The sequence below is a fragment of the Lissotriton vulgaris genome, chromosome 2_1, assembly GCF_964263255.1.
Source record: "Lissotriton vulgaris chromosome 2_1, aLisVul1.2, whole genome shotgun sequence".
NCBI classification, from domain to species: Eukaryota; Metazoa; Chordata; class Amphibia; order Caudata; family Salamandridae; genus Lissotriton; species Lissotriton vulgaris.
The window spans coordinates 504,393,371-504,411,594 of NC_141687.1; the positions used below are offsets into that span (position 1 = coordinate 504,393,371).

At 45.9% G+C, this 18,224-nt stretch overlaps 1 protein-coding gene across 1 annotated transcript in view; it reads right to left on the minus strand.

Moving 5' to 3' along the window:
- DNAH7 (dynein axonemal heavy chain 7) overlaps positions 1–18,224 on the minus strand; it is a 1,812,153-nt gene that overhangs the window by 731,303 nt on the left and 1,062,626 nt on the right. The window contains exon 42 of the mRNA XM_086955398.1: positions 4,370–4,700. Within this exon, the coding sequence (XP_086811524.1) occupies positions 4,370–4,700 (331 nt within the window). The remainder of the gene's footprint in view (positions 1–4,369; positions 4,701–18,224) is intronic.

Below are 18,224 nucleotides of genomic sequence, written 5' to 3' on the forward strand. Positions count from 1 at the left end.
CGATAGACCTGACCCTAAAAACAAGGCTCCTGGCCCTGTCGGGGTCCCTGCAGATATCTTTAAATGCGCACCGAAATTCTGGTCAAAGATTTTGTGTAATGTTTTTAATGTTTTAAACCAGGATAACATACCGGCCTCGTGGAAAAAATCGATCATCATCCCTGTCTTCAAGAAGGTAAACAGGCAGGACCCCCTCTTGTTATAGATCCATTTCATTAATTGACTCCTCGGTTAAAATTCTGGGACGGGTCATCTTGTTTAAATTGAATGAATGGGGGAACGATAAAGGGGTCCTGTCCAATGTGCAATATGGGTTTAGACCAAAAAGGAGTACTCTAGACCATTGTCTTAACTTACACCTGCTTTTGGATAAATACACTAAGGCCAAGGAGCGGTCCATGTACTTGGGGTTCATGGACCTCTCATCAGCTTTTGACCTTGTAAATCGGTCAAAGCTGTGGAAAATTTTACTTAATATTGGTCTTGATAGGGCCTTAGTTAACCTTCTGGCGGACTTACATTCTGGCTTATTAGCCTCTGTCAGGGTCACCTCGGAGGGCCGTTGCACCAGCCATTTTAACTCAAAGGGGGGTCAGGCAAGTCCCCCTTCTTTTTATGATATACATAAACGCTTTGGAACCTGCACTAAAGGAGGCCACCCTTGACTTGGTATTCCAGTTCTGCTCTACGTGGATGACGCTGTCCTTCTTTCGCGGACCGGGGTTGGATTACAACGCCTCCTAGATGTTTTTGAGAATTTTATGGGTTCCCTGGATCTTAAAATAAATGCTAAGAAGTCCCAGATCATGATTATGGGAAGGTGTTCTAGGAAGAAATACTTTAAAACATTCACCTGCGGAAAAGAAGAACTCTGTAGATTATCTACATTCCCCTATCTGGGGATAACTTTTGATGAAAGAGGGAACAGGGGACCGCAGATAAAAAACAGAAACATTTCCCTGGCAAGAACCACCTCTGCTCTCCAGGGTTTTTCGAAAAAATTGGGGGCAAGGCCTATAGTAGCTTTAATGAAAATCTACAAAGCAAAATGCCTCGCAGTGGCCACTTATGGTAGTTCAATTTGGGGATATCGTTCCCCGGATTGTTTGCAGATTACTGAAAATACATTTTTTGAGATCTGTCCTCTCAGTGCCACAGTCTACTCCCTCATATACTATCCACACCGAACTTGGGGAAGGCTTTATTTCAGATAGGATAAAAAATGGCCCCTTTAATATATTGGATGAAGACCTGGTTAAACCAGGAAATCCCCCTGAATCATATTATTCTGAAAGATTGTCTACACCTAGACAACAATAATAAGATTCAGTGGCTGACATACATTAAAAACAGTTTTGTCAAGCTAGGGAGACCAGAGCTTTTTTTCTCACCAGAGTCAATAACCTCAAAGGACATTGCACTAATCAAGGGTGCAATGGGACAAATGCTAAGTCTGGAGAGAGAAGAACCGGAATTAAAAAAACCTACTGTGAGGACCAACCTTATCATATCCAGCCAACAAGGACCTGAAATCTATCTTAATATAGTGAATCGCCCATATCATAGGTTTCTTCTAACCCGATTCCGTTTTAATATGATTCATTTGAACCTGGGATATTTCCCTAATTGGAGTATCCCTGAAAATGCAACCCCGTGTTCCTGTGACAACTTTTCTACCCAGAACACAATGCATTTTCTGATGTTCTGTGGTCATTATACGGAATTAAGGTCAAAATTGTTGGTCCCTATTTTAAAGGAGGCTGGGTTTTTGCAGGTTAAGCCAGCTGTTTTGTATCTGCAATTATTACAAACCCCTAGGATTATCTTCCACGTTGCTAGTTTTTTAGTGGGTGCAGTCAGGATCAGGAACAAGAATATGATTGATAACCCGTAAATGTATGGAAATGAATTGAGATGAAATCCGGGATAACTATTCGCACTATGAAATAGCAGTTTAGGGTAACTATATTGAAAGATCCTTTTAAAATGTTAACATTATGATCTCATTTTATGAAATTTTATGAATTTTTAAGATTTTTAAAAGTTTTGATACTTTTTATTGTGTATAATTAACTTTGTATAATTAATTCTGTTTTTAGTGTGTATAATTAATGTAATTGTATTTCATGTAAATTTTGTATAGTACTATTGTCTTTTTATGATATTGATTTATCGAAATAAAGTATTCTGACTGACTGACTGACTAGTGTATATTGGAAATGAGTCAGAAGAGGATCAAAGTTCTTCAGTTTGGTTTCTTTTATTTCATACTGGAACATTGAGACACCATACAGCTGACGCTTTTCCTCCCTAAGGGGGACTTCTTCAGGGCTTATCACAGATCAACGGAATCGTCTTGTCGAGTTAGGAGCAGGAGATCGAATAATAACGTAGAAAGAGGGTGTCCAAGAACAATGAAAACGTTTCCAATATTTGAAAATACAGACTGGTAAATCTATACAGAAAGGTAGGTCGTGGTTTTATATGCCAGATCCTAGATTACAGAAAAGTCCGTCCTGCAGCGACCACGATCAGCCCTTCCTAACTCGACAAGACGATCCCGTCCATCAAGAAATACGCCACCTCTTCGGATTACTGCCTTCACCACACTGCTTCTCTGAAGAATTTTTGATCTGTGGAGTGCATAATGTCAGGATAGTACTATGGTTTATTTGGGACTCTTTACTTTCCTTTGGGTACATCCACAATGCGTCTGCCTGGGTGGACCTAATCATCTCTGGTACTACTCCTTCACCTGGAAGCCTTGTTCTTTTGGTTGATCCCATCCTGCTATCGGTTGAGATTCATAGTTCTCTGGGTAGGACTGTCGTATTTGAATTTGGGGAGGTTGTACCTTCATTGGTTGACACCACTGCTAATCTTAGGGAAAAATCGTAGTGCTATGGGTAACACTGTTAATAACTACGTTTAGGAAAATCAAGTGCTCTTTGGATTCAAGTAAGTCGTTCCTGAATGGACTGCAAAGCGTCTTGGTAATGCTGTAGTTTATCTTGGAAGCTTTGCCTTCCTTTGTTGTACCCAAGTCTCTTCTGTGTAGGCTGCATTGTATACTGGTAGACTGCATATAGTTTATCGGGGAAGTTCTCCTTTTAGAGAAATTCTGTGTTCTGTATGTGTGAAGAGATCCGTGGCTGGAGCCTCAACAGCACCAAATCGCACCAGACGGAAGCAGTTGTATTAGTATATGATTAACCCTGGGTCAAGAGAAGTCGCTAAGAAGAATTATTAGAACAAATACATTATTAAATATCCTCGCTTGGCAACATTCTAAGGAAAGACTTCGAAAACCATTTGCCACGTTGTACTCTTACACCAAAATGTTCATTCCTATATATGAAGATTAGGCTGTTTTGTAAGGTTAGATTTCAAGTTATCTGTTTCCCACATAAAACGGTTCCTGCATTCGCATTAAGGGTCTTCACTAAACACAGGCTGTCATTTTTAGAAGCCTACGTTAAAATAGCAGTAAATTACACTCGCCCAAGAAATGAAAGTAGATTTAAAAGTGTAATTACCTCTGAATCCGAGTCAAAAACGCCTTACATTGAGCAAACGGGAATTGCATTTATGCCACCTTATTACAAAGGATTATTCGAATTGCTTTACTGTTTTTATGTGTTGGATTTATACTAATAATGTGAGAAATATTTATAATGATGATTTATAGCAGTTATTGACATTTTTTAGGAAATAAGGAATGTGATCAGAAATTCGATGCCCGCCTTTTATAAGGGTACCTGACTATTTTCTAATGAATATTTTTAAGCTTGCACTGTATTTTTATATTTGGGACTCTTTAGTGGTCTGCGTCGAATTCCATCAAGGAGAGGCAGCTGGAAGGGTTGCTGCACTTGTGTTACTATGCAGATACAGCACAGGCAGTCTGCAGGAGGATGAGAGCTGCTGGGGCCTCCTTATCAATTACTGCTAGGGTTGCTCCACAGATGACCTCTAACCAGTCGGGGACTGAAAATAGCAACATGTATCTTGGAATGGTTCATCATTGAAATGCTCATGCTCTTTACATTACATTAGCGACATGCAGCTGAAAGGCCTACTGGTAATGTGAGCAGAAAAATGGGTGAGCTAACTCACAAACTAGCAGTGGGTAGTAAATATAATGTCATACTGTAGAAATCGTGCTGTACCCGAAAGTCCCCGACTAAGTCTCTAATTATTTTGTGCAATAGCATGAGCTCAAGTCTTTTCTTGTCATTCCAAGCTCTAGGAGTTTGAGAGTGATAACCATATATAGATTTGTGGGGCATGTAAGCCCCAGATAAGAACCCCACAGGCTCCAATGAATCAAACATACCAGTTTGTCCTACCGGACCACAGTTTGTCATACCTGTGAAGTAAGGGTGTCAAGAGCAGCAAGGGCAGTTTCCAAAATTGGCAAAGCTTGGGCCAAGTCATTATCACACTCCTCCTTGATGGCCTTCGCAGCATTTGCCTGGATGTTTGCCGCTGCTTCATCAGCTTTGACAATTTTTTCAGTTTTCGCCACTTCAATGGACTCCCGCTCAATGATTATCATCATGTCGTCCACTTCTTTGCTAGCCACCTTAAGTTGTGGCTGCAACGCCTCCAGTTCGATCTGCATGGTGGCCACCTGAGAAGAAGCATAGTCTAGTTTATCCAGCCCAACCTCATATCTTTGCTTCATTGTCATAACCTCACTGAAAAAGAAAAGAAGGAAAAACAGTATTGTTACGTTTTTTCACTTTAAAAATATAATGCATGGTTAAAGAATGACAAGGGCGTGTTGTGCATTAAAATATCATTACCTCATGTATCTTGCATTTTTTTAGTTCTAAACTTCAAAATATTTTGATGTGGAGTAAATGTGAGAAAAGAAACCCTCTTTGCCTGTAAATGTTGATTTGATTGTTTGAACCGCGAGGAGTGAATAGAGGATTTGACAATTAGTGAAGTGCTGATGTGGACCTTTTTGATGCTCTTGAAGAGCTAAACTTCCTCTTATTGAACCCTCTAACTTTAATAATAATAATCCGATTTCAATCATCAAAGTGAGACAACACCAAATCTTTAGTTACTTTCATAATTTGGTTACACAGGAGTTGCGGAAAGCTCTTCAATCATTATCGTTTGGAAAATGCTGTTTTTCAGTGGCAGCTATATGTTGTCTTAACAAGAGCTTGGTCTTGAACCAGGATTTTTTCACATTCTACGGTGATTACAGGGCAGACGCCAGACCCAGAGGAATGGCAAAGCGTTTGGCACTGTGTTTCCAAGACCGGGCTTCTGATCTGGATTACTTAAAACACAGGTAGCCCAAATAGAGTAGATGTGTTGCAAACTTAAGTAATGTAATTCATGCACTTATCAGAGTACTGTATTTGTAGTTGAATGATAACCTGCGCCAATGTAAAACAACTGTAGTTAAAGCAAATGTAAGTCATTGTCTAAGACAACCAATTGTAAACAACGAATTGTCCACAACAACCAACGTTTCCACATTGAAACTCCAACAACAACGTCAGTGAGAAGATAAAAAAAACCTTTAAAAACATGGCAATAAAGGTGATGACTAAAAAGGCAAGGAATGCAAAGGACCATTTATCTTTCTAACACCACCAACAGAACTGAATCTTACTGTTTAAATAATATGCAAGAAGACACCTCTCACTCATGGCCACATCATTAACCTCCCAAGAGTAAAAGGCTGTAAAAGACCAATCAGAATCAAACCTGTAAAATTAATTTTACATACGATAAGCGTAAATGCTGTTCAAACCAAGGACCACTTTTTTATTGTTTTAATAAACAACTTTATTGGGTTTTATAACAATGTAGCACACTCGAAGATCACATCAATCATTACTTCACCATCTGTAATAAATAAATGGCTAAAGGCATCTTGCTCAGTTATCACATGCACCCAACAGAACCCATGGCCCAGGCAGTCAAGCAGCACCTCAGTATCATGAAGACAACCAAACCAGATTTGCATCTCCCCACCATTTGCCCGATATCTTATTGTTAGAAATGGGGTCTCTAGTTGGCAGAGGTAGGTACCTTTGTCTAAATAGGGACCCTTGCTTTTAGTCAGGGTAAGGGGGATACACATTTTAGATAACCCCTGCTCACCCTCTTGGTAGCTTGGCACAGGCAGACAGGCTTATCCCAACGGCATTGTGTAAAGTATTTGTACCAACACGCACAGTAACTCAGTGATAACACCACAAATGGACATCACACCAGTTTAGAAAAATAAAGTATCTTCATCTAAACTTAAAACGAAAAAAATCCAACATACAAGTATTAAGAAAAATTACTTTCAAAAGGTTTTAGCAACTGAGTCCATAGAAAACTATGGATGATTGATTACTTGCAAAGTACCTGTCGTTGCGACAAAATTCACCAAGCCAAACAGCCGCCGCAAAGGGAAGCATCTAAAAAGAAGGACATGCGTTGATTCCTGAGACCTTTGTGGATGCGATGCAACAGTTCCGTTAGACACATGGGAAAAGATGTATCGGGTCCGGTCTGAAGGGGGAAGTGATGCGTCGATTCTGAGATGACTCTGATACGCGAGTGATGCGTCGGGGGAAAACTTGCCACATAGGTTTGATGCTTGGAAATCCGGGCTGCGTCAGCAAACGATGCAGTGGTATTGAGTCTCGATCCATCGATGCGTCCATTCTTTCAGCGGCGTCAGGTGCTGCGTCAGTTTCAGCAGTGGCGGGGCGGTGCAGGGAGATTCCTCTCACACCACGGTGTTGCATCAGAAAACCTGTCGCAAGAAGAGGGAAGTGTGGATTTTCTTGTTGTTGCATTGTTTTCCAGCTCCTGGTAGCAGAAACAACCTCCAGAGGCCACACACAGCCACAGGCACTCCTGGCAAGAAAGAAGTCCCAGCAAGGAAGTTCAGAGAAGCTGGGGATGAAGTCTTTGTATTACTGAGACTTTAAAACAGGAGGCAAGCTCTACTCAATTCCTTGGAGACTTTCTTCAAGCAGGGGACACAGCACACAGCAAAGTCCTTCTCCTTCCTTTGGCAGAAACAGCAACTGCAGGCCAACCCCAGACACACAGCAAGGGCAGTACTTCGCCTCAGATTCTCCAGCTCCTCTCCTCAGCAAAGGTTCCTCTTGATTCCAGGAGCAGCCTAAAGTTCAGGGGTTTTAGGTCTACTACTTATACCCCAAAATGCCTTTGTGCAAGGGGCTCTTAGCCGAGTTCAAACCAGTTCTGGGGGGGGGGGGGGAGGGAATCTGCAAGTGCACCCCCCAGCCCCAGTAACTCTAAAACCATACAGTCAATTCACAAACAGGAAAAGGCACACAGAATGGTTAAACAATACAAATGCCTACTTTCTAAAAGTGGCATTTTCAAACACAAAATTTAAAAACCATCTTTAGTAAAAGATGTGTAATTAAATTCTGGGTTCAGAGAACCTAAACTTTATTTTTATCTTATTCCTATGGGATGATATACTTGTAAATTGTACTAAGCATTCCCCATTCTGTCCTATGGGGAAGATCCCCTTTCAATAGGGAAAAAGACAATCAGTACATGTCCTACCTTTTACAGACACTGCACCCTGCCCACAGGGGTACTTTGGGCCTACCTGTGGGGTGACTGACATGTAAGAAAAGGGAAAGTTAGGGCCTGGCAAGTGGGGGCACTTGCCAAGTCGACATGGCAGTTAACAAGTGTGCACAGACACTGCAGGGGCAGGTCTGAGTTCCTGTTTCAGAACTACCCGTGTGGGTGGTACAATCAGTGCAGCAGGCCCACTAGTAGTATTTGATTTACCAGCCCCGGCACACTCAGTGCAATTTACCAAGCACTGACTAGTAAATCAAATATGCCAATCATGGAAAACCAATCATAATGACAATTTACTCAGAGAGCATATGCACTTTTGCACTGATCAGCAGTGGTAAAGTGCCCAGAGTCCTAAAACCAACAACAAGAGGTCAGGAAAAAATAGGAGGAAGAAGCAAAAACTTTGGGGATAACCCTGCAAAAAGGGCCAAGTCCAACACTTCTGATATTTGGCAGGACAGCCTCTAGCCATATACACTGGCCTCTTTTGCTGAGTGCACCAGTCCACCCCTCGCCACCACTGAGGGATTGATGGTAGAGGATTTCCAGTGAGTGGTTATGTCTCTTTTGGCTACCATGATGCCTTTGCGCTATCTGTCCTGGTTCCCCCGGCACCTTTCAATAGCCGCAGCAGCAGTAATATCGGGGAACGGTCTACCTCCCATACCAGTTCTGTTGAGAGTTCCACAACCACTGCCTCCCAGAATCTTTGGATGCTGGGGCATTCCCAGACCATGTATTTGTATTTGTATTTGTGAGTATTTATTAAGCGCAGCCTATCGCTCAGGAAGGAGCATCTTGGCGCTGAGAAATTGTGTGTGGATGGAATTGGATGATGGAAGCTCTAGATAGCGGCCATAACATAAGCATCAGATTGCTGATAGACCCAGGTCTTCAGTTGTTTCCTGAAAAGACTCTCAGTCTCAACCAGTCTGAGATTTAGAGGCAAGTTGTTCCAGGCCCTTGCTGCTAGGACTGTGAAAGTTTTTCCGCCCCTGGTTTTATATTTATACCTGGGAATCTTGGTAAGGTTACCACCGGAGGATCTCAAACTTCGTGCGGGGTCATAGTGAACAAAGCGGTTGACAAGGTATTTCGGACCGATGTTTTTTAGTGCTTTGAAAACTGTTAGTAGAAGTTTGAAGAGGATCCTCTTGTGCAGGGGCAACCAGTGAAGACGATTTAATGCTGCTGAGGCTGAGGATTTCCTGGGAAGTTTTAGCACTAATCTTGCAGCTGCGTGCTGTACACTTTGCAACTTCTTCAGTGTGGACTTTTTCACTCCAGCCATCAACCCATTGCAGTAGTCGAGTCGGGAGAGTATTAATGCGACCACGACCGATTTCCTGGATGCAATGGGGAGGAAGTCAAAGAATTTTTTTAAAGATTTGATAAGCCCGAAACAGCAGCCTGCCGTGATCCTGACCTGATCGTCAAAGGAAAGGGCTGTATCGAATTGCACGCCAAGATTACGTGCAGAGGTCACTGCACTAGGCGGGGCCTCTGAGTCTTTGGGCCACCAATCCTTAGGACAGAAGGGCAGATCTTTACCTAGTGGTATGATTTCAGTTTTCCCACTGTTGCACTTCAAGTGGTTTTTGTTCAACCACTGAAATACATCCGTGAGACAATTCTGGAAGCGCAGCTCTGTGTCCGTGCAGTTTTTGTCGATAGAGACGACAAGTTGTGTGTCGTCAGCGTAAGACGTGACTAGGATCCCATGGGACTCTATCACAGCTAGGAGGGGTGCCATGTAGATGTTAAACAATAATGGACTTAATATGGACCCCTGCAGTACTCCCGTTGTAATGGATTTTACGCTGGATAGATGGGGGCCCAGTGACACAGATTGGGACTTATTGGTCAGGAAAGATGTTACCCATGCCAAAGCTGTGTCAGTCACGCCAATCTCACGCATCCTGTCAGTCAGGATGGCATGAGAAATTGTATCGAACGCTGCTGTGAGATCGAGCAGGATGAGGACGGCTTTCCTCCCCTCATCCTGCAGGAACTTGATGGAGTCGGAGAGTTCTATAAGGGCTGTTTCAGTGGAGTGGCTGGGGCGAAAGCCAGATTGCTGTGGATGCAGAATGTTATGGTCCTCCACAAAGGCTTTCAGCTCCCAGTACACTATCTGCTCCGTGATCTTTCCTAGGGCAGGCAGAAGTGAAATAGGGCACATGTTGGTCAGGTCTGTCGGGGATTTATTTTGTTTTTTCATCAAGGGTTTCACGATGGCCTTCTTCCATTCGTTGGGCACTACCCCTGAGTCTAAAGAAGCATTTATGATAGCGTTGATGTTCGGATTGACTGCCTCAATTAAGTGATGCAGTATACGAGGGGGACAGGAGTCAGTGGGTGCTCCTGATTTGCAGGCCATGATCGCTTTACGGGTCTGCTGTAGGGAGACGGGTTGAAACCTGCAGAGAGAATGATGGTTATCGGCTACCTGCTTCTGGGGTTGTAGAATGGGAATGGTCAGGGGGGGCGGGAAATCCTTTTGGATGTTGGCAATTTTTTCCCCGAAGAAATTTGCAATATTGTTGCACAGGGTTTCAGAGGGAGGGATTTCAGGCTGTAGGGCTTTGGGGTGGGTGAAGGATTTTACGATTGAGAAAACCGTTTTTTGTTTCTGGTGGGCATCGTTGATGGCTTTAGTATAGTACTCTTTTTTAGCGGATTTTATACTAGAGAGGTATAGTTTCCTCTGTTGAACATAGAGGGCTCTGGATGCCTCATCATATGTTTTCCTCCACTTCCTTTCTTTTATCCTGCAAAGTAGGTGGCTCTCGGGTAAGGCCTGGGTATACCAAGGGGCGTTCAGCTTCCTTCTGGAACACTTCACACGGTCACCTTTAGGATTGGAATTGTCTGAGATAATTTGATTTATCCAGAGATGAAAGTTACACGAGTCGACCGACACATCACCCACCAACTTAGGTGCCTGTGCCAGTGGTTGGGAGTTCTGCTTGATACGGTCGGTCACCTTTTTCCAATTTATCGGGAAGGAGGGTTGAGAACGCTTTATAGTTGATGGAGCTTGGACTCTTTGTTCAATTGCGAAGGGGATGAGACTATGGTCAGTCCATATTTGTGGGATGGGAGGGGATATGGACATAGTACCTAGGTTGGAACAGATACCGTCCAACGTGTGACCGGCTAGATGGGTAGGTGCGGTCACTAATTGGGCCAGTCCAAAGATGTTGAGGGTATGTTGAAAGCAGGTGGCGTGTGGGTCATCACATGACTCCAGTTGCAAATTCATGTCTCCCATTATAGTGAAATGAGGGTAGCGTAGCATAAGTGACCCCAGTATTTCACCTAGGGAATCCAAAAAGGAGGTGGCATTGCCTGGAGGGCGATAAATTAAGCCTCCCGTGAAAGAGGTGGAGGGATTTAGCCCAATAGAGAAACCGATACTCTCGCTTCCTTTAAGATGGCCTAGATCGAATGTGTGGCACGAGAAAGACTTTTTTACGATGAATGCGACCCCACCTCCTCGCCCGATTGGTCTGTCCTGTCTGAAGATGGTAAAGTCAGGGGGAAGGGCAGAAGCCAAGTCGGGATTAGAGGAGTCGTTGAGCCATGTTTCAGTTATGTGATTAAAGTCTGTGGCAGGTTGAAAGCATCAGGAACATCTAGAATGTTGAAGGAGGCCTGCTTTATGCAGACGGTCTTGAGTAAGATACGGGGAATAGAAATAATATATTTGGGCCATTTGAGCCATCAAGCCATTCCTCCAGTCATCTTCCAGAGGGTCTACCCGCTTCTTCCATTTCTCCCAAAGGGGCATCGATGATTAGTGTGTGAGAAATTTGAGAGACACCTCCCTTTTCAAGGGTACCCAACGTGATCTTGGCCTAAAGGGGGCTAAACTCTGGGAGGGATGTGCCTTGTGCAATGTGGTTATGGACGGTGTGGCTCGATTGGAGATATTTGTGGAATTGGTTCTTGTACAGTTAGTATGTGGACTTAAGATCCTGAAAAAAGTGCATATGTTTCCCAGACCATACATCTTCCAGTAGCTATTGCGTCCCCGCAACTAAATCCCTCCAGGGCTCACACCTCTCTGAGCCATCTGTAATGCCACTGGGGAGTTTGCTGCATGAGTGTGGAAGCCCAACCAGTGCGAGTCAGTGCCGCCCACCCTCTGAGAAACACCATGAAAGACCCTTCTGGCAGTGCAGTGGGGATCGTGTCCCCATAAAGCATAGCCATCAAGTTGGAGAAGCAAGCCCATAGAGGCAAGCTTAATCTTGTACTGCGGGTCTGACCACTCCCCAGTAAGCCAGTTATTTATGACTATTAACTGTGAGATGCAAGGTAATACAGGCAAAAGTTTGTCATGCCAAGACCACGATCACATGGGCCACGTTGACATTTAGCGTACGCCAATTTGGGTCTCGCAACGTGCCAAAAGAAGTGTATGGCCAGGGAGTCCATCTCCTGAAACCAATGCCGGGTTATCAATTGTGGTAAGTTCTGAAAAAGGTACAAGAATCTCTGGAGGACGATCATTTTGTACAGGCTTATCCTGCCCAGGACGTTCAGTGGAAGGGATTGCTATTTCCGAAGATCGGTTATGACTTTCTGGTCCAAGGGCATCATATTAAGTGATAACGATATGGCCGAATTGACTGCCACCTGTATGCCTAGATAGCGGAAACCCAGCCTGCGTATCGGGATAGTAGTCTGCCAGGCCATACAGTCTTGCGAGTGTGACGGTGGCACCAATATTGACTTGCTGAGCCTAACGTTCAGGCCAGTTGCTCCAGCAAAAAGCTGAAGTATCCAAAGACAGCGGAGGCCGCTATGTTCAGGGTCAGGGTTGGAGAGGTATAAAAGGACATTGTCCCCGTTTAATGCTCATGGTCCATGTCCCACACCCGTCCACTAATTTGAGCGTCCCATCTAATACGTTGAGCTGAAAGGCTCAAATGCCAGCGTGAAGAGAAGCGGTAACAGTGGACAACCTTGCCTTGTCCCCTGGTGGATGAGGAAGATGTCTGACACTACTTCATTGACTTGTACTCCCGCTGTGAAATTGGAGTAGAGTACATGAACAAGTCACTGGAACCATGGCCCAGTGCCCTCTTCTCAGGACCTGGGCAAGGTAGTCCCAATGCACGATATCAAAAGCATTCTCAAAATCTATGAACAGCAGGGCTAGCGGATGGGACAATCAGTGCAGACGAGCAAGGGCTACATGCAAATGCCGTAGGCAGTGCGGCCACATGCAAATGCGGTAGGCTGTGCCATGTGCGCCGCACCAGTTTGAAACCTGGCCTGGACAAGATTTTGACTTCTCCATTAAGAAGCAAACTGGAACTGTACTCTGCACATGAGACCGAAGGGGGTTGGGTCTTAGGTATCACTACTATAGTGGCCGGATCAATGTCTTCCAGGAAAGAGTCAACCTTCATTGCGTCTTTGTATAATTTTAATAAGTGTGGAGCAATGACTTTCTTATATTTGGCGTAAAACTCTGTGGCCGGAGGTCTTTCCAAAAGCCATTGGTGTAATAGCCCTGTTATTGCCTCAAATGTGACAGGCATATTCAAATCCTGCCTTTCAGCAAGCGAGAGTTGGGGAAGGGACACCTCGTCCAGTAGAGGAAAGGCCCTCTCAGCCAGTGGACGCGGGACTGCTGCATACAATAGGTGGCAAATGTCTGAGCTGTAGCCAAGGAAGTGTGTTGTAACTCGCCATGATGATCCATGATTTCGACAATAACCTTGCCAACTACTGGGTGGTAGGCAAGCCTTTACAGCAATTTACCATTCTTATCGCCCCAACTATACTTGTGAAGTAGTCGCTCGCCAAAGCTGTTTCACTGCCTCAAGAGACACAATACTTATCTCCTCACAAATCAGCTCCAAGTGCCGGCTTACATTCCCCTGGGGGTTAGAGAGGAGCAGCGCCTCTAAGCAGAGGTGTGGCTTGCTCTCAGTGTCTGAGTAGACTTTTGGCGTGACCTCTGATAGTGACCTTGCAGGTCGCCCAGAGGGTACCCCTGGACTTCACTGACCCTTCGTTTATTTGAAAGTACGCTTTTATTTCATCTCCCACTGCTTGAGCGTATTTATCGTCCTGGAAATACCACGCATTAATTCGCCACACAGGGCGGGGGCCAGCGTTTGCTGTCTTTGTCATGAGGAGTATGGGGCATGGTCGGAAAACGTGCAAGGATTTGCACCTGTTAGACAGTCAATCTGGAGTGAGCATGAATATAATGTCAATTTGAGCATGTATTTGGTGGGCAGCTGAAGTATGTGTGTATTGTTGTCCCCTAGAATTGAACAGTTTCCAAACATCACAGAGGTCTAGTGCAGTGACCCAATTTGATAGGTGTCAGGCGCCGCTACATCGGTGTTCTGACAGGGCACCAGTGGAGTCAGCAACAGGGTCCAAAACCACGTTTAAGTCACCCCCAACATATGTGTGCCAATCTGGGAGTTTAACTAGTGTCTGTGTGAGGACGCCTAGGAAGGAGTTTAATTCGGTAGGCGGAGCATACAGACGAAGGAGATTCAGTGGTCAACTCTGCAGTGTCGCAGTTAGGGCCATATATAATCTCTGGGATTCAGCCATGACTGGGTGACCACCATAGGAAACCCGGGCTGCAGCAGTATCGCCACTTCCCGGGTGCCCAGGGCCTGGCCAACATGGTAAACTCTATCAAATCCCTGACAGGCGAGGAATGGGAAATGATGCCTCATTAAATATGTTTCTTGCAACATTAGAATCGAGGGAAGTAAACGGTGGGCATTATGCAATACCACAGAGCATTTTATACGGTCCAAGAGACCATTGACATACCATATCATAATGTGGAAAGACACCATGCCCAGACAAGACATGTTTGAGGAGGTAGGAAGCATGCTAGGACAGCTAAAAAGGAGGTCATCTGGTGGGGTTTAGCACCTCTTACTGGGCTGCCACAATAGTGGGTCAGCAAGAGCATCTGTGACATTGTGATGGGATGCATCAGGCATGTGCAAAGAAAAGAAACAGACAATAACCAAAATAAAACATTAACAGAAACCCTCCTCCCCAACAACCCTGCCCCTTAGTTCCCTCCAGAAGCATCTGTCACCCCAAGATTACTATTAAATTAACAGAACCATGGTGTTCTTGGACGTGGAGTGGTGGACCCTTCCATTGTATCTGATCTTTAATGTCAGCATGTGTTTTTGGATGACTTTGAGCTATAAGATCATCATCTCGTTTGAACTTCCCTAAAGTAATCTAGAAAGAAGAGGATAGTCGCGATCTGACACATGAGTTCCGAGCGCACTTGTGCATCCCTTGGAATGTTGTCTCTATCTTTGAAATTTAGGAATCTGGCTATCACAGGTCAGGGAAATGCTCCAGGAGGCGGCCTGGGAGCAAGCGCACTGTGGGCGCGTTCCACTGCAACCTATGATGAGTTTCTCACCCGGCATCCATGATTTGATCCACTGCTCCAGGAATTCGGGCAGTTGAGTGGACTCCAGTCCCTCAGGAAACACCACAAACCTGAGAATAGTGCACAGAGAGTGATTTTCCGCATCCTCAGCTTGAAGGTGCAATTTGATTGTTTGAGAGAGCAGGGACATAACTTTGACCTTAAGGTCTGACATATCCTTGTCAAAGGTGGAGGTCCTTTCCCTCTGACTTTGTGATTCATGCTGTTCACAGATCCTGGCAAAGAAGTGCCACATCTACCCACAACTTCCTTTTTTGGATTAAACTGCAGCCTGGGGCATCTCTATGGTCTGTAGAATCATAGCCAAGTAACCCTCCATTGGGTCCTCTTCATCTGTCGCCCGAGACCCACTTGCCCCAGATCCGGTGGTCTACTGATCAATACAGGTCCGGGAAGGATGCAGTTCTTGGAGTTCGTCCTTTCCCATGATCACATCAGGAGTGCACTGCAGAATTATGCCGATGGCCGCATGAGCAGCTGGGCGTGCAGAAGAGCACCAAGAGCCTCAAGAGATGTTCATAGAGTAAGAGGGCTGAGCCATAAAACCAAGAAGGGTGGGGTCAGCCAAACCTCCCTCACAACACCAGCACTTTGTGCATTCTACTGGGCACCTACTAAGGTGCCCCCACATTCACTGCACCTCTGCTACCATCAAACAAGGAAGTGCCTTTTCTTTAAGTGATGATGTGTGGCCCTCTGAAGCCAAGCTCGCTCAGACAGGCAGGCCAGCACTAGCTCCCAGATACAGGTCTTACACATGGCAGGGCAAGGGACAAGGGAGCTACCTCTGGGTGCCTCCAGTGTCTTGCGCCTCACTGTGTTTCTGCCATTTCAGGAGGAGAGGCGAACAAGGCCTGGCGCAGCCCAGGTGTCAGCAGGCGTCATATAGTCCCATCAGCAACCCTTGAAGCTGCCCTCACAATCACCCTCTACAAGAGCGGCATTGTACTGATCCAAGCCTCAACAAAAAATCTTGAAAAATTCTCAGATCTTTTTAGCACCATGTCACCGGGACGCCAAACAACTCACGGCCTAACCTTACTCCAAAACCCCTGCCCAACATGGAACACCGCAACCCCCTCATTATTCCTACCAACCTCATTAACATCTTGGATCGGAGACCAGTGATTCCACCCGTCCATGATCCCCAACCAAAATTGGAACCCCGCAACCCCCTCACTAATCCTACCAACCTCCTTAACAATCCAGACCTGAGACCTTTGATTCCACTCATCCTTGATCCCCAATCGGATTCCACAGCCTCCATCACAGCACACCTCTTACACATCAAGCCTCCCACAACCACCCGAGCGAAATAAACCCTGGACCCTTGGTCTCCTCCTGCCATGCTCCCCGCTTGGACGCTAAGACCATTGCGTCATCTCCATCCTGTCCAGTGGCAAATCAAGCCAGCCCTGCTAACACTCAAGTCACCCTCTCTACGACCCCCACCACAGCCCTCCCTTGCCCTACAACCACACCCTCCTCAGTGATTCTTCCTGTAGCAGGTCCTGCCAGCCCCGCTTACACCATAGCCCCCCTTTCCATGGCTCCCAACACAGCCCACCCTTGGCCACCTACCCCCCTCCCCAGCGACTCCCGCTGCTGCAGGTCATGCCAGCCCTGCTAACACTTGCCCTCCAACCCCCTCCTCCTCAGTGACTCTTCCTGTAGCAGGTCATGCCAGCCCCGATAACATTATAGCCACCCCATCCACGGCCCCTAACACAGCTCACCCTTGCCCCCCAACCTCCTCCTCCCCAGCGACTCCCGCTGCCGCAGATCATGCCAGCCTCGCTATCACTCAAGCCACCCCCCACCACCCATTGAACACCCACCCTCACCCTCCAACCCCCCTCCGCAGCTATCCACTCTCTGCACTCCAGAGCCGCCAAAATAATTCAGAGCTTCCACTCCTCCATCCTCGATCTTACAAACCTCCTCCACCTCGCCGAACTCTCTCTCTCAAACCTCATTCCTCAGCTGTCCTCCCTTCCTATCCCAGAGCTTCCCAAACGCCCTCTACCGACAGCCTTGAGACATCTCCGCCCCCGCAAGCACACAAGCTGCCTATCTGATGAGGAAACCCTTGACCTCGCCCTCTCCTACAACTTTTACCTCCCCAAAACTAACTCACAAGACCTCACTGAAAAGGAAATCCAGGATCTTCTCAATGACCATAACGCAGCCCCTACCTCTTCTTGCCTACCTGACGTGAGTGCCGCTTACCCCATCGGCACGGTCACTATTGATCCACACAGATCAGCCCCCCTCCGCAATAGAAGGGCGATCACAAACAACCTTGCACCCGTACCCCTGTCCATCCCGACATCTGCTACCACACCCCTCCCTGATCTGTCTGGGCTTTTAATCAACTGCCGTTCTGCAGTAAAGCATGCAGCCGATGTCGCTGTTCTCATTCTGAACAACAACACAGACGTAGCCATTCGAACAGAATCATGGCTTAATGACGCATCATCCCCATGCCTCGATCTTAATCCCTCCCAACTTTAACATTACTAGACTAGACAGACCACACTACAAAAAAGGTGGCGGAATCGCCTGCATCCATCACTCTAACCTCCTTGTCACAGAGCTTCTAACAGATTCCACTGGTTCCTGCGAATACCTAGCCCTCACAGTCTGTAGTAACACCACCCACCTATGTAACCTACACATTTTTTACCACCCCCCAGGCACTAACGAATCCTTCAACGACTACCTCATGGAAGTCATCACGACTAAGTACTCCCCCAACATTAAAGACATTTTCCTCGGCGACTTCAACCTGCACTGGATTGACCCCAACGACCCTCATGTCAACACCATCAAAAACCTCATGACTGATCTTGCTCTGACCCAAGCTTGCCCCCTCCCAACCCACTCAAAAGGGGCCGCTCTAGACTGGATCATCTCCAAGGAGACAACCGTCAAACTCATATCGATCGACCCATGCGACTGGTCAGACCACTATGCCATCACCTTCCTGTTACCTGGCACACGCAGGACATGGACACCACAACCGGTGCTCCCTAAACACTGGGCCAGAAACACTAAAAACCTTGACCTCAATGAACTTGAGATTCGCTGCAAATCCGACCGCCCCCCGCCACCCCCACCTCATCACCTCGGTCAGTGACCTAAATGATCACTACTCTGT